The sequence below is a fragment of the Furipterus horrens genome, unplaced genomic scaffold (assembly GCF_987537825.1).
Source record: "Furipterus horrens unplaced genomic scaffold, mFurHor1.1.pri manual_scaffold_11, whole genome shotgun sequence".
Lineage (NCBI taxonomy): Eukaryota > Metazoa > Chordata > Mammalia > Chiroptera > Furipteridae > Furipterus > Furipterus horrens.
In genome coordinates this window covers 64,611,492-64,637,170 of record NW_028327181.1, presented here as the reverse complement: position 1 = coordinate 64,637,170, position 25,679 = coordinate 64,611,492, and the positions used below count along the sequence as shown (strand labels likewise).

Here is a 25,679-nt window from a genome sequence, read left to right as displayed (position 1 = left end):
ACTTGGCGCTACTCTTACATAGAGGTTTTTCGGTCGTTTACCTTGCTTGGTGGCTTGTACATAGCTCTCTCGGTAGGAGACCACAGCCCTGAGTCTCTGCAGAGGTCTTTTTGAGACGATGTTTGGAGCGCCGACGTCAGGCACCAGAACTTGGTCCCGCGAGTGATCGAGTTAGTCGGAGGGGTAAAGGCAATGTGGCGTGGAAAGGCTCTCAGTGTACGCGCGGCAGGGTGAAGGTGAATTTATCTTATGTGGTTGCCCAGAAAGATCTGAAGCGTTGTAGCTGGAGGTTGAGGCCTTAGCTGTATTGCTGCCAGTTATAAAGAAATATGATTAGAATGAGAAAGGTTCCTGGGTTTCCTCAAAACTTGGCACGATTACATTTCGTCGAAGCTGGTACTTAACCGTCTTCTACGTTTGATTACGTTCAAGCGTAACTTTAGGAACTTGCTACAGTAGGTGAAAGTGGTTTCTACGTACACGGGAGAGGGTGTCACATTAGCTTTACGAATACAGTGCTAAGACGAAAGAATCCTGATAAATTCCACCTAGCATGAACTGGGGAGGCTTGAGAGAAAAGGTACTAATTTACATTGTATACCAAAGTTAGTGAAATTTACCTTACAGTTTACAAAGTGCTTTTACATCATTTGAATTGCTGGTACAGGTTTATTGAATTTGGGTAAGAGCTAAATTTCAACCTGCCTTCTCTCTCTAGAACTCCTCCCTCACCCCTGGGCGAAATAGTTAGAGGACCTTAAGTTATGAAGATAGATCATTGGTTTGCATAGTTGGAACCCCCCAAAAACAAGGTTTGGGTTTAGTTCATTGAATAGGAAATAAATGATATCTTACAAATTAACCCTACCTAAAGTTCTAAAAGTTTTTTTTTTTTTTTTTTGACTCTACCAAAATGCCTGCTAGAGAAAGTCACATTGATAAAGATTTTTACCTTAGAGTTTAAGGACTAGACATAATGTTTCTGTAAAGTGGTACCGGGTACTTGTTAGGCACTTGATCAACAGTAGCTGTTATATACAGGCTTTTCGTAAGTGAACAGCAAAAAGAAGTTGAGAAATAACATCAACTAAAATAAGTGGAAAATTAGTTAAACATTTGGATCAATTGCAGTTCTTTGGGTAAAAGCAGCAGAAATTAGAGAAATTTGTTAGAAGTGTATGGAGTAGCTAACAAGGAAATCCAGCTCTGAAGGAACAGAAACTACACAATCTATTGGATGTCTCTAGCAAGAATTAGCAAAGTTTCATCCAGGCAACATTTTTGGAATAAATGAGCTTCAACAAATTTCTGTCACTGTACTAATTCAAATTCCTATTGACTTATCTTGGTTCAGAGTTTTTTTCCATTCTCACTACACCAGAGGAGGGCAAAACATCTCGACTAAGAGTCCTTTAAAGATACTCCAAAATAAAGTTATTACATAAGAAAAAGGAATAAACACTTTATCACAAACCCTACTCTCAAGTTTCTAGTTTAATAGATAAGACATAAAAAGTGATTGCACTTATATTTAAAGGTATTAAGTAAGATCCATTAGACAGGTTAATATGGTATGAGTTTAGTGGAAGAGGTAACTACCAGCAGTTCAAGCTAGCTTGAACAAAAATCCTATGTATCCAAAGGGAATAACATTATTTCTAACCTCATACAGGGAGGGGCAAAAGTAGATTTACAGTTGTGAGTATGCAAAACAAATTATTCAGGTATTATTATTAATTACTGTATTGGGTTGGCCAGAAAGTTTTAGTGTTTTCCATACAATGGTTCTAGTAGTGCTTAGTTGTCTTTAACTTCATGCAAAACAATTTTGTTGGATTGTGTTGTGATAGCTGTTACATCAGCGTGCATTTAAAAAAAAATCAATATTGGTGGATTTTTGTGTATCCATTTTTATATTGAAGAAAATACACAACACTTTCAGCATATTATGTATATGCCTTATTTCAAGAAAGGTAAAAATGCAACTGACACATAAAGATGTATGCAGTGTATGGAGAAGGTGCTGTGACTGATCGAAAATGTCAAAGGTGGTTTGTGAAATTTCTTTGTACTATTGACATTTTGGCCAAATAATTCTTTGCTGTGGGGCTGTTTATGCATTGGAAGATGTTTAGCAGTATCCCTGGCCTCTATCCACAAGAAGACAGTAGTGGGAGATAGCCGACATACTCACAATATCCAAATCAATAAAGTTATTGGTGAAAATGAAAAATGTGTCTTTTATTTTATGGAAGAAGTGTAATGGACTTTTTGGCCAACCCAATACATAGTCCATACTATGTGCAGGTATAGTTTTAAGTGCTTTACATATACTAATTCTTTAAATCCTTGTAACAATATTATGATTGGATATTACTATTTTTCCCACTTTATAAATTAGAAAACTAAAGAAAAAGGCAGATGGGGAAGGATAGGGTTTGGATATATTAGGCAATGAGGAGCTGTTGAAAGTTTCTGAGTAGGGAAGAGATATGAATCAAAGTTCTTTATGATTTTTTTGTGGCATCTTGACAAAAATCCACCTTGGTCTGCTGGACGTTGTACCTGGAACCAGATCTTTCAACCCTCTCCCATAACCCTTATTCCCTTATAATTTGCTTAATTTGGGTGGGCCATAATTATAGAATTATGCATCAGTATGATTAGCAATTTGTGGTGAAGTTTGGGGAACAGGTCAAGGCCAGAGGTAGATATTGGAGTTATATGGGTAGGAAAGATAATTGAACCCATGGTACTGCTAAAGGGATAGTATAAAGAAAATTGTGAGTATAGAATTAAAAATATCTTGCTATTCTCTCCTTCAAATACCATACTATATCTTCTCTCTCTTTAAAAGATTTTATTTATTTTTAGAATGAGAAGAAGAAAAGGAGAAAGAGGGAGAGAAACATCAATGTGTGGTTGCCTTTTGCGCACCCCCAAATGAGGACTTGGCCCACAACCCAGGCATGTGCCCTGACTGGGAATTGAACCAGCAACCCTTTGGTTTGCAGGTGGGCACTCAATCCACTGAGCCACATCAGCTAGAGACTTTTCTCTTTTCACCTGTATTTTTTAAAGGTGTTATCTGTAACTCCTGATTTTATTTCCATACCTCTCAATTCATGCTCAAACTTATATATTGTGACTTTTGCCTTCATATCTCTACTGCTATGGAATACCTTTGTGTTGCTTAATCCTTGGATATTTTTCAGCTTTCCTTCTTATCTGTATGGCAGTTGTTATCATTGACAACTCACACATTTATTAATTGAACAAATTTTGCAAAGGGGGGCTAGACCTCATAAATAGAAGAGTGAACAGATGGATATAGTTCTTCTATGGAACTCTAAAAGCATCCTGAAAACATTATAATTTTCTGCTTTTCCTTTTACCTCTCCGATTACTCCTTCTTGGTCCCTTTCAAATTTTGGTTTCCTCAGCTTCTGCCCCAGGCGTATCTCTATCTCCACATTTAAAAAAAAGACTTTATTTTAAAGCAGTTGTTTCAGGTTCACAGTAAAACTTAAGGGAAGATACAGAAGTTTCTAGGTTGTGGTTCACAAAAGGAATTTACTTTTGTGTAAGCACACCTATTACATGCTAGGTGCATAATGTACTTTATCCAGTTGAGCTTCACAAACCGAAGACAGATACCTGTACTGTAAAATCATTGAAGACTTCGTTTCGCAGATAAGAAGACTGAAGTTGAGGAGACCTTAGGTAACTTTGCCGGTCATATTCAAGGCAGGGATTTGAACTCAGATCTGATGCCACCTCAGCCTTTCCCCTGCACCACTCTTGTCCCACGGCCTGTGTATAGAACTGGGCCGGATCACCCTTTTCCACACTCCTGAACTGGCCCAGGAATTCGCTGAGTTGGTTTTTCTTTAAGAAAGGAACAGAATATTTCAGTACGTTTATTGAACCTCTGTGCGAGGAAACAAATACAGAGAATATCAGCTTGTTTAACACAGCCCTTGGGATGGACGCTGAACTGAGACGCCAGTGGCGGGTCTCTCCGAGACCATGCCCCCACCCCCGCACCCCCCAAACAAACAAAAACTTTGCATCTCCAGGGCGACGGAGATCACCGCCTTTTGTTTCTCCGGCGCGCCTAGATGACACCGCACGGCGAGGTTCTCTGACGTTAGAGTTTCCTGTCCACCATCTTTGTCCCTGGCAAAGTGGGTTTTGCGCAGTGGCTTAGGTCTGGGAAAGGAGTCGTGACGTGCAGGAAACCATTACAACACCGCTCGGGCCGTGCTCTCTGGCTGCCGCCGCCATCCCCGCCCTCGCCTCCGGTGAGTTCAAGGCGGCTAACTTTGGGGTGTGTCCCTCACTGATGCTCTGCAGGGGTTGGGGGGACCCTAGGTTTGCTGGAGACGGGCGGAGGAGAGGAAATCCTAGGAGCGTGACCGTTGAGGATGGAGTGAGCCGTCGGGTGTGACCGTTGTGAGGAAGAGGGTTTGAGAAAGGGACGCCGCCGCTGTGGCGGGGTGAGGGAATCCTCGGGTGTGGCGGCTGGGAGCCGGGGAGCACCGGCGGGTAGGGATGGTCCAAGTCGGGTGGCCAGGGAGGCCAAAGGCCAGGGGTGTGGCCGGCGGAGGCTGGAGGCCGCGGGGAGAACCAGCCTTCGCCTCTTGGGGTCGTTCATTGAGAGCCTGGGACGTCCAGCCAGCAGGAGGGAAAAGGGGTCCCCCAGCGGTGTGCCCGGCTCCCTTAGTTTGAGCTTGAGAGGCACCCCTCCCCAGCCCCGTAATGAAGGGACAAACCCCAGGACTGCTGACCACCTGGGGAAGGAACAGGAATTCCTTACACTTCAGGGAAGAAAAATCTCCAGAACTGACCCGGTGTGGAAACGGGCAGTGGAGATAAACCTTAGCCCGGAATTTTTTCATGCTGGATTTAACAAGAATGATCTGGTTTGATAAAGGCTGTCGATTAAGGCAAAGAAAGTGGACCTTCCTGTTACTTCCAAATCCTTTGAATCTGGAGAATTTATTCTTGCTGTTTCCTTTCAGGGTAGTCTCCATTTGTGGCTTTTACAGAGCACACTTGGCTGCTTCATTATGAAGCAGTGTGAATAAAAATTTTAAAAAGTGTTTTTTAAATGCCACTTACCACAATCAATGGGATTTTTAAAAATAAAGAAACCGCAGTCATTTTAGGAAAGGCAGAGTGACAAAGAAAGGTGGTCTCAATGAGGAACACTTTAAATTATTAATAATCTTCCTGGTATACTTCTCTTGCTTAGCCTCAGGGAACACTTAAAAGTAATAATAGAAAGCAGCAGGCGAAGGAGATGCCGCTGTACAAGAAAAGTGTAACTCACTCCAGCGGTGACTAAGCCAGTGGTAAGGTGAGAACGTTTGCAGATACCTTAACAAACTCCCAAGGAAGCTAAAGGATAGTGTGTTTTGCAAAAAGCCTCATTGAAAATCGGGTGGTAAAATTAATATAAAATTTAACAATGTGAATTAAGAGACTCAAAGTCCAGTTCCTGCATCTTTTTATTTTTTTTTAAACAGATCAATATTTTAAAATACATTTTAGGCTGATGTTTGAGCCGAGCTGAACAAGGAATGAATAAAATAGACTTACGTTCTTCCTTCTTTCATTCTGTGTTTAAGTTTTCCAGAATTTATTGGTATTTCAGTTAAAAATTGGATGTAAAACTTTGAGCTTCTTTCTTACTGTATAATAACAAGTTGCCTTGTAGTCTGTCATATATAAATGAAATCACAGGTGTGTTTGTTGTAATTGGGTACCTTTTATAATTCCTTATGAGCTAAATGATACTGAAGATCCTATTGTCTTTGCATTATTATTGAAATACCTGATGAGCGTCTCTCACTTTGTAATAAGATTGTTGAAATGACTTTTCTGCTTTATAGTTCGGTTCTTTGGCCACTTTTTAGTATGAGCACCCGACTGTGTAAAGCCCAACTTTTATGTGAAATGAAGGGATTTAGTGGCTTCGTCAACACATTTAGCTGCCATTTCCCAGAGAACCATTTGCAATTAAGACCCTGTTAATTTTTTTCTGGCCTTATTTCCTTTGGAGGGACTGGAAGAAAGGAGGAGAGAAGGGACTTTGATGATCTATATTTAGTGGAAACTAGGTTATGTTAAACCTAGGAGTATAATTCTGTCCAGGGAGGCCTCTGAAATGCAGTGACACCGCACTCTGGGCTGGGACCAGTGAGAGTGATTGTGTGCTCTGTCTGCGGCAGCTTTGTTGTTTAACGATGCCTCTAGGCAAAAACTCCAGGACTTGGCTAGTTTGATCTGGTAGAAAGGTAGTGTGAGTTCAAACTCTGAGATGGCTTTGATTTTTCCCGGGGCTCTCCAGAAGGAATGATGTAATTTTTTTTTCCAGGAGCTAAATATTTTGAGACTCTTCAGCAAATAGTTGATTTGTTTTCCTGAGCTCTATCTTGGCTGCTTTTTCTTTGGTTTCTAATGCAGACAACGCTTTTCATCATCCAACACTTCTCTTCATCCTTTATTTTCCAGAATCTGGTTATATCCATCTCTGGCATGGGATTGTGTCTCATTTTAAAATATACATACAAGTGTAATATTTTGAGGTGAAGTTCACATAACATAAAATTAACCATTTGAAAGTGAGTAGTTCAGTGGCATTTCATCTATTCAGTGTTTCACAACTACCACTTCTTAGTTGTTTTTGTTTAAGACTGTTTTCATTTTTCTTGGAATTTCTTTTGGTTTAAGGCAAGAACTGACTTATTACAATGTTTCCCTGCCAATATGGGTGAGGGACATTTCATTACTGGTGTTTACAACAGTGTGGACTAAGAGAGTATGTTTTCCCTTCTCTTTAAGAGTAGGGGTTCTTAATTTAGAATCTAAGATTACTTTTGATTTTCTCCACTTCCCTGAAGTTTTGTGGGTGGGCACATTAATCTCTCGTTAACACTTAATGCTTATAATGAATAGGACAGAGATAACAAATCCTTGACAATGAAATTTGTTGGGAGAAGTAATGAAATGTGTGGGTCATTAATGAAGGTAGGCTTTAAGACTAGGCTAATTTAATGTTTAACAGATTGTATTGAAAACTGTTACACACTTAACGTGTGTGGCGTGTATAACAGCTTTAAGCAAACAGCGATTTTTGTGCCATTTTTCAAAGAAACTGGGTGAAAAATTCCAAGCAGATTTTTTTTTTAATCTTAAGTTTTTATGATCTTATAGGACTTAAAATTGCATAATAATATCCTAGACAGGTGGTAATGGCTTTGAGTTACAATCCTTCTGTCAGGCTCTAGTAATCATTTCTGTATGCTGGTTTTTTTCTTTGTAAGTTCTCCAGGACTTTTATATGAAAACCTCTTTTCTTCAATTTTCCCATTTCACATTTAGTTTACGTCCGAATGGATTAAATGATTATACATTTTTTTTGGATTTTTGCTAGAAAGGCATTACAAAACTATTGTATAAGGCAAGCCTTAACAGGTTAATTTTTAATTCTAACGTATGTAATCAAAACACTTCTGCATTCTATAATGATATTTGTGAGTTCTAGCTCACTTTTAACAAGGTAATTACGTGAAATTCTGATAAAACCTAAAGCACTATTGTATGAGGATCGGGGCTGTAAAATAGTAAGGTAGCTGCTTGGAAAGATAACAAATGAGTGTAATTTCTCCTAGGTTGTCCAAGCAGCACATTTTAGAGATAATTTGAGCCAAGCTTTTTTCATTATTTTATGTTTTTTGGCCCGTTTTCCTTTTCCTTAAGTACATTGATTTGTTTAGTACTTAGGTCTTTTCCTCAGATCTATATTTCCTATTGTTTGCCAAATGTGTTACCACTCAGGCTTGCCAAGTACATTATCACTTGTGTCGGTTTGACCTGACAATAATGAGCAGGTACCTGGGCATCTGTCCTAAATTTCTTAATTAGTATTATTAATGATGGTGGTGAGGAAGAAGATACTGTTTTGAGTGCAGAAGGAATGTTATTACTTTTTTAAACAAACTTTTACTTATTACTATTATACTGACTTTAGAGAGAGAGAGAGAGACACTGATTTGTTGCTCCACTTATCGGTGGATTCTTGTACGTGCCCTGACTGGAGGTCGAACCTGCAATGTTGGTGAATCGGGATGACACTAACCAACTGCATTACATGGCCTAGGCCAGAAGGAATATTATTAAAATAAAATTTTAATGTATAGTAGTCCCTCTCTATATTGCAGTTCACTTATCGTGGCCTCACTGTATTGCGGGATTTTTAAAAACACATTTAATTATTGTGGATTTTTCACTATATCGCGGGATTTTGTGGTACTGTACAGTAAATACTAAAATAAATATAAGGTTCCTGCTTTGCAGATTTTCACCTATCGCGGGAGGGTCTAGAACGTAATACCCGTGATAAATGAAGGATCACTGTATTCAAAAATGTCAGGTATTGTGTGGGGAGAAATGTGACCAGTCCATGCTGCTTTTGTTTTACTCGTAGAGAGCCGTGTGTCAGCTGGATTATTTCTGGAAATTGGAACAAAAGAGTTAAAGTTGAGGCTGGATCTGTGTTTTTTAAAGTTTTAATGCCAGTTCTGATGATCTCTTTTTGTTTGTTTGTTTTGCCTTGTTTTTAGCTGTAAACTGATTTTTATACTTTGGGAATACTGTTGGGCTAAATGTTAGGAACATGAAAATCATAGTTAAAAAAAAAAAATCCATGGGTAAAGCTGTTTGCCTCTGTAGATGTTTGTCATCAGAATATTCTAATTTAGGCTTTTTTTTTGAGATTCCTTTTATTAAAAGTCGCACATAATGATGAATAGGCTGGCAGAATTGTTTTGTCCTTTGATAATACACTGCTTCAGAATATGTTTTAAAGTAGTCATCTTGAGGCAGGGAAGTAAATCACATTTTCCTGACTGGAAAGTAATGGGGATATCTCTCAAAACAAACTTGAGAAGTAACTGAATATGTATTTATAAAAAGGTCTGGTTTTTAGGTCTTGGAGGCTTTTAAGAGATAATTGTGATTAAAATCACAAAGCTATCATAATAGGTTCAGATTATTACTCCTTTCCATTTGGCGTGTAGATTTTGCCCCAGTTAGCTCCTTAAGGCAAGAATTACATTCTTTATTATTTTTGCATCCCTTGAATCACCAATGATGATGATAAGGAAGAAGATACTGATTTTTTAAAAAAAACTCTCACCCGAGGGTATGTTTATTGATTTTTAGAGAGAGAGAAGAGAGAAAGAAACATCAATGTGAGAGAAACATTAGCCAGTTGCCACCTGTATGGGTCCCCACTGGGGATCAAACCCACAGCCTTTTGGTGGACAGGATGACCCTCCAACCAACTGAGCCACCTGGCCAGGGCAGAAGATATTCATTTTTGAACATAGAAATTCTAATATATAAATGGTCTTAAAATGAGTTTATACCTTGCTGGGCATAAATAACTTCGATAAAGGAATTCTTTTCTCTTGCTGAAGGTGCACATTGAAGAGCCAACACCATGACTGACTCCAAGTACTTCACAACCAATAAAAAAGGTAAGTATGAGAACCTGATCAAAGCTTTGAGAGTCTTCACAAGTTATGTTGTAAGACTGTCCCAAATAGAATGTTCTGGCCTCTTCAGACACGCATGTTATGGACAGTCTCATTGGGGATCTGCTACTTCTACAGAAAACTGTATTGAGTAAATTAAAGTACAGCTCTTAAATTTGATTCGAAGGTTCTGTCATAGTAAAAGGAAGGGATCCAGCATTGATTCATTGAAACTTGGTAGATCTGAGCACATTTATTCTCTTTCAACTTTTTTCACAAGTAATACTATTATATACGGATATGTATAAAGTAAAAATGAAAGTTCTGCCCTCCCTATTCCTGCTCCTGAGACAGACTCAGTGTGTATCCTCAATCTTTTTCTGTGCATATATATACATATATGTGAACACATATAATTTTAAAAAATTTATTTGAAGAAAATGAGGTCATGAAGAACAGTGCAAGAAACTTGATATTTTCATATGCATGTAGCTGTACCTCATTCTTTGGCTAAGCTTTGTCTAGATATATTCTTTGTACTTAAAACAGGAACCTCTAAAGTCAGTATAATGTTTTTTAGGTCATAGATTACTTGAGTAGCTTTGAAGTTATTAACCTCATCATCTTTGTAATCAGAAATATAACACTGGTTTTTATGTGTGAGTGTTGTTAGCCTAAGAACTAAGTATTCTTGGGAAAGTCCAACTTCCTTATCTTTTCTAAAATTCTTCCTAAATAAAATAGCTCTTCTCTAGTGCTATAGATGGCACTCCCATCAAAGGCAGACCGGTTTAGCTCTTCTCTGCCTGTTGTGTCCCTCAGCTGAGCTTTATTTATTCCTTGGGATCAGCATTCTGCACTTTTGTATTCAGCAGTCCTTAGGTTTACTGAAGTATTCTGGGCATGACCCATTCCTCTTCTCTAACAATGTGCCTTCTCAACTGTACCCTTTCTCCTCTCCTCCAGTGGCTAAAATAGGACAACTTCTCTGCCCCCGAATTTATCTTTCTGGTTTCCCTTGTGATGTGTACTGGCCTTAACCTCCTGACTGTCTCCAGATTTCACTAAACTTGGCCTTGAAGGACACTCTGCAGTGTCCTTTTACTTTGATTTATTCACTTATTCAGTAAATATTAATTGAGTGCCTATTATGTGTGAGTCATATTCTCTACTGTAACATTGCTAGTTTCTTAGTAAATATCCTAATTTCCTCCAAGTCAGAGTAGATGCAAAAGGATACCTAAAACCAGCGGTTCTCAACCTATGGGTCGCGACCCCTTTGGGGGTCGAACGACCCATTCACAGGGGTCGCCTAAGACCATCGGAAAACACATATATAATTACATATTGTTTTTGTGATTAATCACTATGCTTTAATTATATTCCATTTGTAACAATGAAAATATATCCTGCATATCAGATATTTATATTACGATTCATAACAGTAGCAAAATTACAGTTATGAAGTAGCAACAAAAATAATTTTATGGTTGGGGGTCACCACACATGAGCAACTGTATTAAAGGGTTGTGGCATTAGGAAGGTTGAGAACCACTGCCTAATACCCAGATTTTGATTTATAAATATTGTTTCCCACTAAAAGGAATCAGGACTCCTTGGAGAAATGACTGATTCCAAGGCTGGGTTAAGAGAAAGTACAATAGGAACATGAACATCTTATGCCAGAAAGCAAAAGAAAGGAAGTACTCAAAAAATGATGGAACATGTCAAGGAGTAGAATAGTTTGAAGGAGATACCACTGCCCATTTTTGAAAAAATTTGATAATTTAAAAATTGATCAGACTATTGGATTATAACCCATTGAATGAATAATCAGTACATAAATACTCGTAAATCATGATAGTAGTTGATTTGGGCAAGAGTCATCAGTGAATCCTAAAATAACTGGCAGGTGAAAGTTTATTGAATAAGATATTTATATAGTTTCAAAAGTATCCTTTCAAAATTACTAGTTACAAGGGGAAAAACAGTAATATAGTGTCAAAACCTGGCAGTTACCACCAAGTATTTGGTGTTAACATCACCAATAATGGAACAAATTAACATCCTTTTTTCCCTTGATGTGATGCACTGAATAGAACATAGCATCATTTATGAATTATGCCTGCCGAAACCCATGAGGGAACACTCGTGAGAAACCCAACTGAGAGCACGCTAAAAAAAAAAAAGAATTTATCATGAAAAACAGGGGCTAAAGAACTGCTTCAGATTAAAGGAGACTAAATAGATAGACATGCCAATAAATGTGCATGATCCAGAATTGGATCTTTGCCCAACGAGGAATGGGTGTAAAATTGCTATAAAGGACATTATCAAGACCTTTGAGGAAGGTCTTTATGATAATGTATCATTGTTAAATTTCCTGATTTTCATTATTGTGTTATGGTTATGTAAAATCCTGTTCTTAGAGATTATACACTGACAAATTCAGAGCTAAGGAGATAGTCTGCTTACTGTTAAAATGATTCAGGGAAGAAACTTTAAATATACAGAAAGTATGATAAAACAAATATGGCATAATGTTAACAGTTGGGGAATCTTGTAACTTTAAGATAGCAGTGATTTAAAAAAAAAAAAGAAAAGGTAGGTAGGCACACTCTAGTGGCCTAGAATGAACAAGGAACACCAGAATATTTTTCAGAAAGCACAAGCATATCTGTTTTCTTCTGACATTCGGGGCTATGTAAGGGTAAACAAGCTCTTCTGTTATAATACACGAAGCTCCATAGTTAGTTGCTTAATTATATCAACTACCTACTACTCAGTGACTTTCAACCTTACCTACACATTGCAGTTACCTAGGGAAATTTAAAATAATACTGATGTCCAGGTCCCACACCCCCAGATAACCTGATTTCATTGGTCTGGGATGTGGCCGGTTGCGGGGTGGGGGTGGCAGTGGCAAGTCGGGGGAATTTTAAAAGCTCCCCAGATTTTTCTCATCTGTAGCCAAGATCGAGAATTGCTAGCTGTTAGCAATGCTTGGTAGATTTGATTATGTGGGGGGAGGAGGAGGGGAAAAAGGTAAGATTTGGTGAAGTTGTATGTATGAGATACCTTGCTTCACTTAATGCCTCTCCTTGGCTCCTCCCAACTTCTTTCCTCTCTGTCTGTATTGCTTACGCCTCACAAAAGTCTCTAGCCCCTTGCTGTTCATTTTCACCTTTTTTTCTGATTCTTTTATTCTGAAATGTAGGTATTCTGTTAACATTTTTTTTGGCTTTGATGACCAAGGTTATTGTCTGTAATCACATAAAAAGTTATTTAAAAACTCACTTAACTCTTCAAACCTTCTCTCGTAATGGGTCCTGGTAACCTTTTTTTTACTTAGGAATTTGTAAAACTTTTGAGACTTACAGATGAATCATGGCTGGATAAATGCTATATTTAAAAAATGGATAGACTGTGTTCCTTTTACTTCCTGCAACACCCACCATAATTGCCACAGGAACATATTCTTTAAGTTTATGCTATTGGAGTTGGAATAATTTCAGTTACATCCTGTTTCAATTCTTCAACTCCTGTTGCTATTCACAATTCAGACTTTCTGAAACCCTAAGGCTTATCTTTTATTGTCCCCAGAAGTAAATGATGGGAAGGACCCCAAAGAGATGGATTTGGCAGCAGAGGACTTGTTGAAGAGGTGAATGACTCTTTAAAGGACCCAGCTTTTCTGGCTGTGCTGTTTTTCCAGCTGTTGATGAAATAAAACAGTAGTTTTTGTAACATGAATTTGTTTGCCTTGTTGGCAGTGGATATTGATGTAACAGCTTCTTTTTTTCTTTTTCTTTTTTTTTGGTGTTCAGTGGCTGTGTTTTTTAGTTTCATTCTTCACACTTAGAGGTTTTAGCAGATCCCATGGTTTTCTGTCCCCACTGATGAATGAGGTGTGGTTAAAATGAACAGCAGGAACTGACATAAAGGTAGAGGAAAATGAGGCGGTATTTCAGAAGGGCTTAAAAGTAATGGATGGAAGTTGAAGTGGGAGTCAACTGCCTCAGGGGCGTGGTGGTATATTTTGTTTTTTTCTTTTAAAACCAGTGGAGGGTTATTAGGTTTTCTTATTTCGGCTCCAGCTTTCTGAAGATGGGTAAACCTGGGCCTTAAAAGTGGTGACAGCCTTGCCATTTCACAGTGCAGGGCCTGAACAGCCAGTTATTTGAGACCGTTCCTTTAGAAATGACTGGTTTGTACCATTCTTGAAGCTTCCAGATTATTATATCTGTTGTGAGATACGTTGAATAGGATGGGGCCTTGAAGCCCATTAACCCCAACCCCCACGCCCATTAACTTCTTAAGGTACCAGTTACAGTAGGGCAGTGATTTTCAACTGTGGTTGTGCATTAAAATCACTTGGGAGAACTTCAGAAATATGAATGTAAGAGTTCTACTCCTTGATATTCTCATTTATTTGGTCCAAAGTAGAGGCTGAGCATTGTTATTTTTAAATACTTCCCAGGAAATAGTGTGGCCAAGGTTGAGAACCCCTGGATTCAGGAGACACTGTCACTAACTCACTCTGAGGTCTTTGAGCCCCAGTTCTTTATCTGTGAAGTTAAGAGGTTAAGAGTGAGTAAATGAGACCTGACCGGTGCGGCTTGGCTGGGCAGCGTCCCACAAAGCGAAGGGTTGGTTCGGTTCCCAATCAGGGCACCTGCCTAGGTTGCTGGTTCAGCCCCTGTGTCCCCCCCCCCCCCCATTGGGGCACTTAAAAGAGGCAACAGATAAAAGTTTCTCATATCTATGTTTGTCCCCTCCCCCCATATAAATAAATAATTTTAAATGCTTATTTTTTAAAAGATTTTATTTATTTTTTAAAGAGAAGGGAGAAGGGAGGGAGAAAGAGAGAAGCATCATTTCGGGAGAAGTGCATTGATCAGTTGCCTCTCCCACGCCCCCAACTGGGAACCTGGCCTGCAACCCAGGCATGTGTCCTGACTGGAATTGAACAGGCGACCTTTTGCTTCACAGGCCGGTGCTCAGTCCACTGAGTCACACCAGCCAGGGGCAATTAATTAATTTTTTAAAAGGTGGGTGAATGAGATGGTATCTGGAGTCTTTTTGGGTTTGAAAACAGTGATTTGTGAACCTTTTCTTTGCCTACATTTATTTTTTTCCCAGGACCTTGAAATTCTGATGGGAGATCATTCCTCAGATGCCATTCTCTCCCCATTGTAAAATATTATGAGATTTACTTTTTCTCACTCCTATGCCTCCTAAGAACTAGAATGTATCTTCCTCTCTGGCCGTTAATAACCTGAAAGATGGTGTCCTTATGAATGTCAGTTAATATTCTAGGGATTTGAATTGTACTTACCCTATTATTTTTAAGTAATCTTATTTTGGTTGCTGCCCTGCCTCTGGTAAACTTTCATGGTGTTACTTATTACGTAACACAGTATTTTGCTTTAGTTCTTTGGTCCTGGGAACTCATCTATTTTGTTCTCTTATAGGAGAAATCTTCGAATTAAAGGCTGAACTCAACAATGAAAAGAAAGAAAAGAGAAAGGAGGCTGTGAAGAAAGTGATTGCTGCTATGACTGTGGGGAAGGACGTTAGGTAAGGGCAGTCCCTGCTGCCATTGGTCACTTTAGATCCATTCCGTTTTTTGGCTTTTACTGCTTTTCATTTAAAATAGTTAAAATCAGAATGGGCTTGTCCCTGAAAACAGCATTAGAAAGTGTAGTTGCTTTTATATTAATTCTGTGACTTAAGCTTGTTTGTTTGTTTTGAGAGTGAAACCAGTTTGATTTTGTTGCATACAGACCTAGCATAAAACCTCCTGAGAGCTGGCACAGTTTTAAATCTGTTGCTGAGTGAGTTTTAGAAGGTGATAAAAATATACTGAGAAGCAGAAGCTTCGATGTTCTTTAACTGGCTGAAGCCAGTGCCCTCAACTTTAAATCAGTGTTAACAAAATCCTTTTTTAAAAAAATTTCTGCAATTTAGCAATACCATTTGGAAAGAAGTAAGGATTGTCTACAGGTCCCTGAGGATTCCCAAGATCCTTTCAGGCGTCCTGAGGTCAGAGCTTTTCTTATAATAATACTGAGGTGTTACAAGCCTTTTACATTACGTTGACATTTGTGCTGCTGACGTGTGGTACATGAATCAAGGCGGTGGTGCCAAACCGTCACCGTGGTCGTTGGACCCTTTACCATCCGCACTTGGAGGAGAAAGACAGGGCAGTTTCACTTAGGACTGTTTTTCATGAAGCATTAAAATTTATTTTAAACATTTGAACCTCTTTAATAGTCTGTGTGATGGAAATTATGCATAAAGCACTTATGCTGTATAACAGAGTCATGGTTGAATTGAAATACAAAAAACAAAGAAAACCTCTGCATGAGTGTTTGAATTGGAAATACCAATGTCATGTGAAAGCATGATGGACAGACAAATTATAGTTAACTAGACTTCAATACTTGGGAGACATTTTATCAAAAATGAACAAAGTGAACCTGTTACTTCAAGAGGAAAAAAATGACATTAGATTAATTTAAGGTTTAAAGTAAAAATTAGAGTGTTGGAAAACTTGTATCCCCTGTCATGAGATTGACAGCTTCCCAATACTTAGCAATTTTCTGGTGAGCTTGGTGGGAAATTAATGAATGTGATTATTTGCTGTTACATAATGAAACGTGCCAACATTGGGAAGAGCTGCATAACTCATTGAACCAACATTTTCCAAATGACCAGTACATACATCACAAAATTATGCTTGGGTAAAGATCCATTCAAAATAAATGATAAGTGAGTAGATTTTAATGCAACCAAGTATGAAAAGTTTATGATTTCAGATGCATATTGCAACTAACTCTTAAGAAACTACATTTGTGACTCAAAAAGATGAAAGACAACTGTTTGTCTAGCTTTAAGGTATCAAAGAAGGATATAGTTGTATGAAAAAGCCATTAGTACTTCTCCCCTTTCCAATTTATGTACATGTATGAAGCTGGATTTTTTTCTTATGCTTCAACCAAAATAATATGACAGAGCAGATAGAAATCCAGCTCTTTGTTTAAACTAGACATTAAAGAGATTTACAAAAATGTAAAACAGTATCATCTCTTTAAAAAACTAAATTTTTACTTTAAGACAATATTTGTTACTATGAAATGTATTTATTGTTATTTTAAATGGACTAATATTTCTAAAATTTCTCAGTTTTAATTCTTGATATGGCAAAGTATCAATAGTTATATAACCCACATGAACGGAAACTCTCTGGAGACCTCAGTACTTTTTAAAGGGGTCATGAGACCCAGAAGGTGAGAACAGCTTTCCTAACCAGATCAGGGGCTTTTGTGGACATGGTGACAGTAGGAAGTGACTCAGTATCATCCTGTGCTCCAGGTGCTGCTGTTCTGAGGCAGATTTTTGTTGATTGAGTTTCGTTTGTTAGCACATAAGCACATCTGGTTCTTCACATGCTGTTACGTGGCCATCTCTCTCAGAGGTCAGCCAGCTTTTCTGTAAAGGGCAAGATAGTAAATACTTCAGGCTTAGCAGACCAGGAGTCAAACATTGAGGATGCTGTATGGGTAATTATGTAACAAGAGAGAAAAATTTCCACAGATATTTTGTTGACAAAATGGAACATTTCATTAAGGGCATTTCTTTTGTACTACATGGTTACATGTCCTCCCAAAGAGAAGTTGGGATTCTTTTGGGGAGATTATAATTTGTTTAATTGGGGTTCAAAGTTAGTCTTTCTACCATCAGATTAGTTGTAAATGTTCATATGTAAAAACCACTTTTAGCTCACTACTCATGCAAAAATAGGTGATGAGCTCAGTTTGGCCCACAGGCTGTAGTTTGCTTACCCATGATCAGTCACTGAAGGGCTGTTTTTGCCAAGGAATAAATAAATCTACGTTGAGTGCATCAGTACAAATGAACTGGTACATACTTCATTGGTGGGGCTTTTGTGCTTATTTCTATATCCTGCAGAAGAGTTAAAACTTTTTGGGGAGTTTCCTTTTTTATGTTTGGTAAATACTATTTGTTATTCTGTAATTATTGTTTATTTTGTGTCTAGCACCATACCACATATCGTAATTCAGACAAAAAGGATGGTAGATGTCTTTTAGCCTTAATAATAAAATACCAAGTAATTAGGTACTAAAACATATACATTAAAAGCAGTAAAAGTTTTACAAAAGAGAGATCCATATAAATAGAAATAGTTGAAGAACCCTTCTTGGAGGAGATGGGATTTAAACTGCCTAGAAAGATAAAGAAACAATAAGTACAGGTTAGCTGTTTGTAGGTTATATTTCAGTCTCCTCTGCAAGTAACCTCAGGTTAAGTACTACCCAGTAGAAATAACAATGTGAGCCACATAAGCAATTTTAAATTTTCTGTTAGCCGCATTAAAATTAAAGTAAAAAATAGATGAAATTAATTTTAATAATATATTTTACCCAGTATAACCAGAATAGTTTTATTTCAGCATAAAATCAATAAAAATTACTAAAGAAATACTTTACATTATATGTTTCATTCAGTGTGTTTTATGTATACATCGCATCTCGGTTTGGACTGGCCACATTGCAAGCTGTATGTGACCAGTGGCTACTATATTGGAAAGTTCAGGTTTCTAGCTCTCTACTTTGGTACTTAATAGTCGTTACCTCCAGAACTTTGACTATTCTTGATTAAGATCTTCTTGATCTTGTGTAGGTTGTTGGAATTAAATTATTTAGGATCTTGAATTTCCTGCTGGTTAATGTTTCACATGTATTTACTTATTTTACAGTTGTTTTTCATGAGCTATTTCCCTAAGAAATGGGAAGAGCACTCATTTTGGAGAATGTTGTTAGTGTCCGTTAATTATCTACATATACACAAAACTACATAAGGAACACACATGCAAATTAAACAAGTAGTTTCCCTTCCAGGATAGAAGTCATTGGTTTATTGGCCATATGATGGATTCTTTGACTTAGCAGTCCATCTTCTTTTTGTAAATAATTTCTATTTTTGTATATTGTTTTTGTATGTTTTATGGTAGCTATAACATATGACCTATTATTTCTCTTTTCTGTAGAAATACACTGACATTTGCTTCTCCTTTCTTCTGTACTAGTAGTACAATATTTAGAAGTATTTAATTTATAAGGTACTTTGATAAAGCCTTAGGGGGATGGTTAATTGCTAACTTCCCATAAAATTATAGTTAACTCATATTTTTTTAATGCAATTTACACTAAATCTGACAAGCTCAACCCTTTCAAGCTAATGGTGCTACTTTGTGAGTGAAAATACAATTTCTTTTTGTTGGCCTTATAGAAGAATGGTAAATCATGAAATGACTTGGGAAGAGTATAAACTCCTTTTATTTTTGAGTGTTCTGAAATTTCATTTGTCTGAATGTATAAATAAATTCCACAGAAACGTTTTATGTCTTAGAGAAATTACTGGATTCCAGTTGAGGGATTAGAGATGTACAAAATGAGCCTGAATGGAACATTTTATTCTGCCAGAAAGCAAGAAAGCTCTTGAAAATAGAGGGCCATATTACAAGGACTCAGGAGCTAACTGCATAAGTTCCCACTGGTCAAGGATGGACAAATAATGAGTATTAAAAAGTTTAATAGCGGCAGTACTTTGAAACTGTGATGAATTGACATGAAGAATTACTGTTAATTTTTTTGAATGATAAAAACAGTGATTTTTTAAAAATTCCTAAAATATTATACATGAAGTGACATGATATCTAGGATTTACTTAAAAATAATCCAGAGCAACTAGATGGGGTAGGGACAAGGGAGGGGGGAGTGTCTGAAATATATTTGGCATATATCAGTATGTGCTTGCAACTGGGTGACAGATACATTGGGATCATTATATTGTATTCTCTACTTTTGTTTGAAAATTTTCATAATAAAAATTTTTTAAATTTATTTTTAGTGACCTTGGGATTAGTACTACAGGTTCTTTAGTAATTCATTTCTGTAATGATTATCACCACTGTGGGTGCATTTGTCCTTGTATCAAATCACTTTGTAAATAAGGTACTTCTTGTTTATTTTATCTTAACAGCTTAGCACCAACATCTATACATTATTCCCTTTTCTTTTCTCCTCTCTTCTCAGCTCTCTCTTTCCAGATGTAGTGAACTGTATGCAGACTGACAACCTGGAACTAAAGAAGCTTGTGTATCTCTACCTGATGAACTATGCCAAGAGTCAGCCAGACATGGCTATCATGGCTGTCAACAGCTTTGTGAAGGTAACTTCAAAGACTAAGGATCAGGCTCTTATACTCCCAGTGACCTTTTCAGAAGTGTCTCTGTATAGTTAGTGTCTGCATTGCAAATAAGCAACCTCTGTTCCAAAACAGGGCCTGTAGAGAGAAGTACTGGCAGTGACTAGGAATATTCCTGTTTCAGGCATTCTATATGCCAACACTTGTCATTCAGTTCAGACCATATGGTGAACCTTCTGTTCGCTGGGCTTAGTGCATCTTGCCAGATGGGAGAAGAAAGCCAGGTGAAATCTCACTCTTTTGTGAGCTGACAAAGGCTCACAAAGACTTCCAAGGCTGATGTAGGGTGGGCATATTGTTGTATCAGCGTGTTTTACTTTTATAGAAACTATGCTTATAGGTCAGAAGTAGTGGCAACTACTACAGAGGGTACTACTTCTACTTTGTATTACTTAATAGGTCTTACATTTGATTAACATTTTTTATTATGGAAAATTTCAAGCATATTCAAGTAGAGGGAATATTCAAAGTACCAATCTTGCAGTCTCTTTTTTTAAAAAAATATTTATTTATTTTTAGAGAGAGGAGAAGGGAAGGAGAAAGAGGGAGAGAAACATCAATGTGTAGTTGCCTCTCGCACGCCCCCAACTGGGGACCTGGCCCACAACCCAGGCATGTGCCCTGATAGGAATCGATCCTGCAACCCTTTGGTTCGCAGGCTGGTGCTCAGTCTACTGAGCCACACCAGCCAGGGCCCATCTTGCAGTTTCAATAGTTACCAACCCATGATTAGTCTTGTTTAATTTATACTCTATACATGCTTTTCTGATCCTTTTCCCTTCTCCTATGGATAGTTTTAAAAGCAAATCCCAAACATCATAAGGATGAAAAATTATTTCATTCTTGTATTTGTCAGAATAGGGTTTCTTTTTAAAAGATAACGAGAATACCGTTTTTATACCTCAAAAATTTGACCATAAAAAAAACTTCCTTAATGTTATTGAATGTCCAGTCAAATATTTGCTTGTTAGATTTGATGAACATAATAATGATGTTGTTATATTAATATATGTATATTTTTACTTATTTTTTTCTACCTAGAATTTAGTCTGCATTTTTTAAAAAAAGAGGTAGCATTTTTAAATTAGCTTCTATTAAACAGTTTTGAAGTGTAACCAATATGCTTTCTTTCTTCTTAGGGAATTTTTGTCCTTTTCCTGTTTAGGTACAGGAAAAGAACAAAATGTTTTTTGTACAGTATCAAAGAACATTTCATTCTTTCCAGTGGTTGATTGCTAGACTACCTCATTGGAAACAATTTAGTTTACATGTTTTTGAAGTTCACACACCATAAGGGTTTATAATTTTTAAAGAAATTGTTCTAAGAAGGACAATTTAAGGAGTATTCCTTCTTACTAAGTGTTTTATTTGTGCAATATTTGGAAGAGCACTTTCTAGTAAAGGAGGAACTTATGTCAGGCCCACACCAGCTCCTGTGCTTTTTTGTCTTTTTTTCTATAGACCAACCAAGTCCTTTTTTCTCCCTCCTTGCTATTTGTGAACTGGCTGTGGCATGGGGCTTGTCTTTCCAAGTCCTCATTCTTCCTGTACCAGAATATAGGCCCAGCGGCCTTTTTTGTTTTTAGGGCAGGTCTGCTAATGGCCATGGGGATGGTAACACCAGCTCACTGGGCTTTTGCTCAGCCCAGGAGCTAATCCTGGACATTTCTTCATTGTGTATATAAAATAGTTAAATGAATTGCTAACCTAGACTCTTAGAGGCAACTAAGATTTGTACTTAGGAAAGGTATAGCATGGGAGCTTTGGGTTCTGACACAGACTAACTGGAAGCTTACATTAACAAAATCGTCTTTTGTGGCTTATGCAAACTAGACTCTTTACTTCAGTCACCATGTATACCTGTAGTTGTCAAGGATTGTTTTTTGTAGGACTGTGAAGATCCCAATCCTTTGATTCGAGCCTTGGCAGTCAGAACCATGGGGTGCATCCGGGTGGACAAGATTACAGAATATCTCTGTGAGCCCCTCCGCAAGTGCTTGAAGGATGAAGATCCCTATGTTCGGAAAACAGCAGCAGTCTGCGTGGCAAAACTCCATGATATCAATGCCCAAATGGTGGAAGATCAGGGATTTCTGGATTCTCTGCGGGATCTCATAGCAGATTCAAATCCAATGGTAATAAGCTTCTGCTTTTGTAAAGAGAACAGTATTTTTAAAAAGCGTGCTTAAAACAAAGCTTACCTTTGGGACATTGAACCATAGATTAGCTGTGGGAAGCCTGACCTCTGTATGTCCCACAGATTGTCTCACATCCTAGGTATTTCTGAGATGAGACCACGTACTAAAATACAAGGGCCCTAAAGCAAACCTTTGCATCATATTTACCCCTGTATTGGCTTAGCGATTTTCAGCCAGTGTGCCACAAGAATTTTTAAAACATGTAGTACCTGACTTTTTAGTCAGGAGCGCTGATCTCTTTTCCCTTACATTGTCAAATTTTAAAAAATGATGACAGCCAAGACAGCAATAGCCACTTAGTGTGAATGCATCAAAATTACAGCTATGTTTCTGTCACACTGGCAAAAATAAATCTTTTTTTTTTTTTTTTTTTTTTGGTGTGCAGCAGAATTTTAGTGATTAGTTTATGCGTGCCATGAGATGAAAATGGTTGGAAATTGCTGGCTTTAGAAACAAACCAGTCCTTTCATCATTTTCTGAAGGAGGTTTTTGCTTTAAATTTATATCAGTTCTGTAAAGATTATCTCGAGTTAGATGTTTGTGGTATTTTCTGGTGATGTGGGAATTGGAACGGAATTATCTTTATTGCCTAGTTATTGTAATGCATTCTTCTTTTGGAGAATTCCAGGACAAGATTCTTCTTAGTCAACTTGATTATGTTTTAAATGTTTGGCAGCCAGAATGTAACTTAGCACCTTAAAGTTTGGGGACCACTTATTTCTCTTGACATTTTAAACTTTTCCTACCTGATGAAAGGGGAGTCGAGTCCCAAGTGGTACATTGGCTGTGCTAGTAACTGAAGCTCATCTGAATTGACCTGTTAAGTATCATTACAAGATGGAGGAATATAGCCACTTGCCCCTTTTCACCTAATGCAGTAATTACTAGGAGGGGAATAACATTATCAGTTAAATCAGTGGGTAGGTAACATCTGAATTTTTTTTTTAACTTTGAAATAATGAGTTGGAATTTGCCTCGAAATAGCCATTGTCTCTCACTTGCAAATTACTTGCTCAGATCTCTGCTTTGACATTTTATGTGGTTCATCTTATTCTTTGGGTAGCCTTTGCTTCTGTTCATTATCCTTTAAGTTTAGTATCAAGGTCAAAGGATGAAGCAAGCTAAATTTTTTTCAAGGTACTGTAGTAACTACCTCAGGAGTCCTTCAACCACCTCCTAAGCGTAGAAGTGGGCGTGGATGCATAGGTGCTTAAACTATGGCTTTTGACAGGTATCACTACCCAGTATTAGAATTCTGAATCAGTCCTGACTGGTGTGGCTCTGTAGGTTGGGCACTGTTCTCTAGAGCAAAAGAGCAGCGGGTTGCCAGTTTGGTCATGGGTCAGGGCATATACCTGTGGGTTTGGGATGCGTGCGAGAGGCACCCACTCAATGTTTCTCTCTCACATTGATGTTTCTCCCTCACATTGATGTTTCTCCCTCTCTTTCTTCCTCTTTTCCCCGCTCTCTAGAAATAAATAAAATCTTTTAAAAAAGTTCTTATTGCACCCTGCCTTTTTTCCCTCAAACAGTACCATGTGGCACTTTAAAAATCCCATAAAAAAAAATACATTTATAAGCCAGTATCATCTATTTTATAGGATCTTTAGCTGGTACCAAGTTGTGGTTTTGACGCTGCTTCTGATTCACCCTGTTATTCTGAGCATTTGTTTTTGACATTTTCTGCCTGAAGACATATGAGATGATGAAAAGTGGGCTCCAAACACCAAGTTGTAGGCATCCTGATGAGCAGGATATCATGTACCCTGTGGAAACTTGTTAAATGTCCATCAGGCTGAGAGTGTAGAGCGGACCTTAGCAAAAATGAGTTCTAACTTCTAGGCAGTTCCAGTTTGGGAAGAAAGAGGCATCTCTGTACTAATGTAAAGTCTTCAAAGCAGAACCTATAAAGTTCAGTGGTTGGGTAGGGCCTAACTGAGGGCTTAATAAAGGCATCTTGGGATTTTGTTTTTGTTTTTGTTTTCAACCAAGTAGCACTTAGAGATTTCAGAACAGATCAGTTGAGAGGATGGAACAATTCTGGTACAAACCTAATTTATCTGATTTATTCAAAGTTTTCATTGTAGAGGAAGGGCTAGTTGCATTCAGTCCATTGTACTCAAGTAGTATGCGTATGCCATTTATTTATGTGTACTTTTTATTATGGGAATTTTTAAACCCATTCAAAATTAGAGCAACAAAATAAATAAAATGAACCCATTTGCTGTCACCAGATTCAGTAATTATCATTACATACTAGTCTTGTTTTACCTGTTTTCTTTCCCCACCTTGTACCTATATGTAATTTAATCAGGCAGCACAGAACTAAGTCTCTGTTTGAATTTAATATATTAAGGTTGTAGTAAATGTACTATTCTTAATAATTCTTAACCTGTTGTAGGAACAATGACAACAAATCAGTAGGTGATTTGGGGAGAATTTCACAAGCATCTCTGAGAAAGCTTAAGGTTACTTGGTAGATTTTTGAGAAACTTTGGGGGATACCTTTTGTTTTATTGTATTTTTATTGCAGATTTTCCTAGAGCAGATGTCAGCATTAGAAGTTAAATTGTTGGACCTACTGCCCTAAATAGAAAATATCTCTGATTCTTGTTAGACTTCTCAGTAGCAGAACTTTTCTCTGATACGGTTCAACTTAACTGCTGACAAAGCATCCAGGGTGCAGAATTTAAGGAGGCAGTTTCTCTTAGGTGACGACTGTATCTGCACAAGCGTGAGAGTGGGGTGCCTCCTTAAATTTTGTGCTTGGAAATACCTTGCTTGCCTTACTCTTATTCTGGCCTTGTTCTACATACATTCAATTGATTTTTTGAGCCCTTCATTCCTGTTTTAGTGAAGAAGTGAAAAGCTTAGAATAAAAGGTAGCCAACACATATAGACATACACGCCTACTTTTGATCTTGACCTCATACTTTCAACTCAACAATATGTCTTTCTACCAGAAAGTAATTCAGTTACTATCATTATACTACTGATTTTTCTATTTTATTAGTTGAGGTAAGTGCTGCTGATAGGAAATGGATGAATGCATGAATCTTAAGTAACCTCCAAGGTCTAGTAGTAGAATATAAGGTTTAGTAGTAGCTCAAATGTCTGAGAAGCTCCTGAGGCTCATGATGATCTAGTATCATTAGGAAAAGAGAAATTTAAATTTAAGTGTATTCTATACTAGGCACAGTGGTAGACGCTTTTACCTAAAATATTTATTTTTTGTACTTTCCCAATGAAGTAGATGTTATTCCATGTTGGAGATAAAGCAGTGTATCCTCAGAGAGGGTAAAGCATTATCCCAAAGTCATATAGTTAATGGTAATGTAGCCAGGCTTCTAACCTAGTTCTGCGTCCCCATACCCATATACTTGTCACTGTCCTCATGAATATGTGTATACAATAGAATTTAAATGTGTATATGCACACAGAAACATTTAGAACTGTTTCATTTTCTCAACATGGTTAAAATTTTGAATATACAAAGGCCTTTATCTGAGAACTGTTTTAATATGGAAATCTTAAAATCCTCATAACTCCAGTTTTTTACTGCTCTTGTGAGGGAATTTTATTCCACTTTTTTTCAGAAGTTACTCCACATGGGGGCAGCACTGCACCAGCAAATACAAGAATA

The 25,679-nt window shown here is 37.6% G+C and overlaps 1 protein-coding gene across 3 annotated transcripts in view; it reads left to right on the top strand.

The window, feature by feature from the left end:
- Window positions 1-50: 50 nt before the first annotated feature.
- AP2B1 (adaptor related protein complex 2 subunit beta 1) overlaps window positions 51-25,679 on the top strand; it is a 111,493-nt gene continuing 85,864 nt past the window's right edge. For 2 of the 3 annotated variants that reach the window (XM_090292827.1, XM_090292825.1), the window contains exons 1-5: window positions 4,205-4,304; window positions 9,489-9,548; window positions 15,020-15,125; window positions 19,667-19,802; window positions 21,728-21,973. In XM_090292827.1, the coding sequence (XP_090148953.1) occupies window positions 9,512-9,548; window positions 15,020-15,125; window positions 19,667-19,802; window positions 21,728-21,973 (525 nt within the window). In that variant the 5' untranslated portion in view covers window positions 4,205-4,304; window positions 9,489-9,511. Of the gene's footprint in view, window positions 237-4,204; window positions 4,305-9,488; window positions 9,549-15,019; window positions 15,126-19,666; window positions 19,803-21,727; window positions 21,974-25,679 lie in introns of those variants that run through there. The other variant, XM_090292826.1, reaches the window with a different exon arrangement.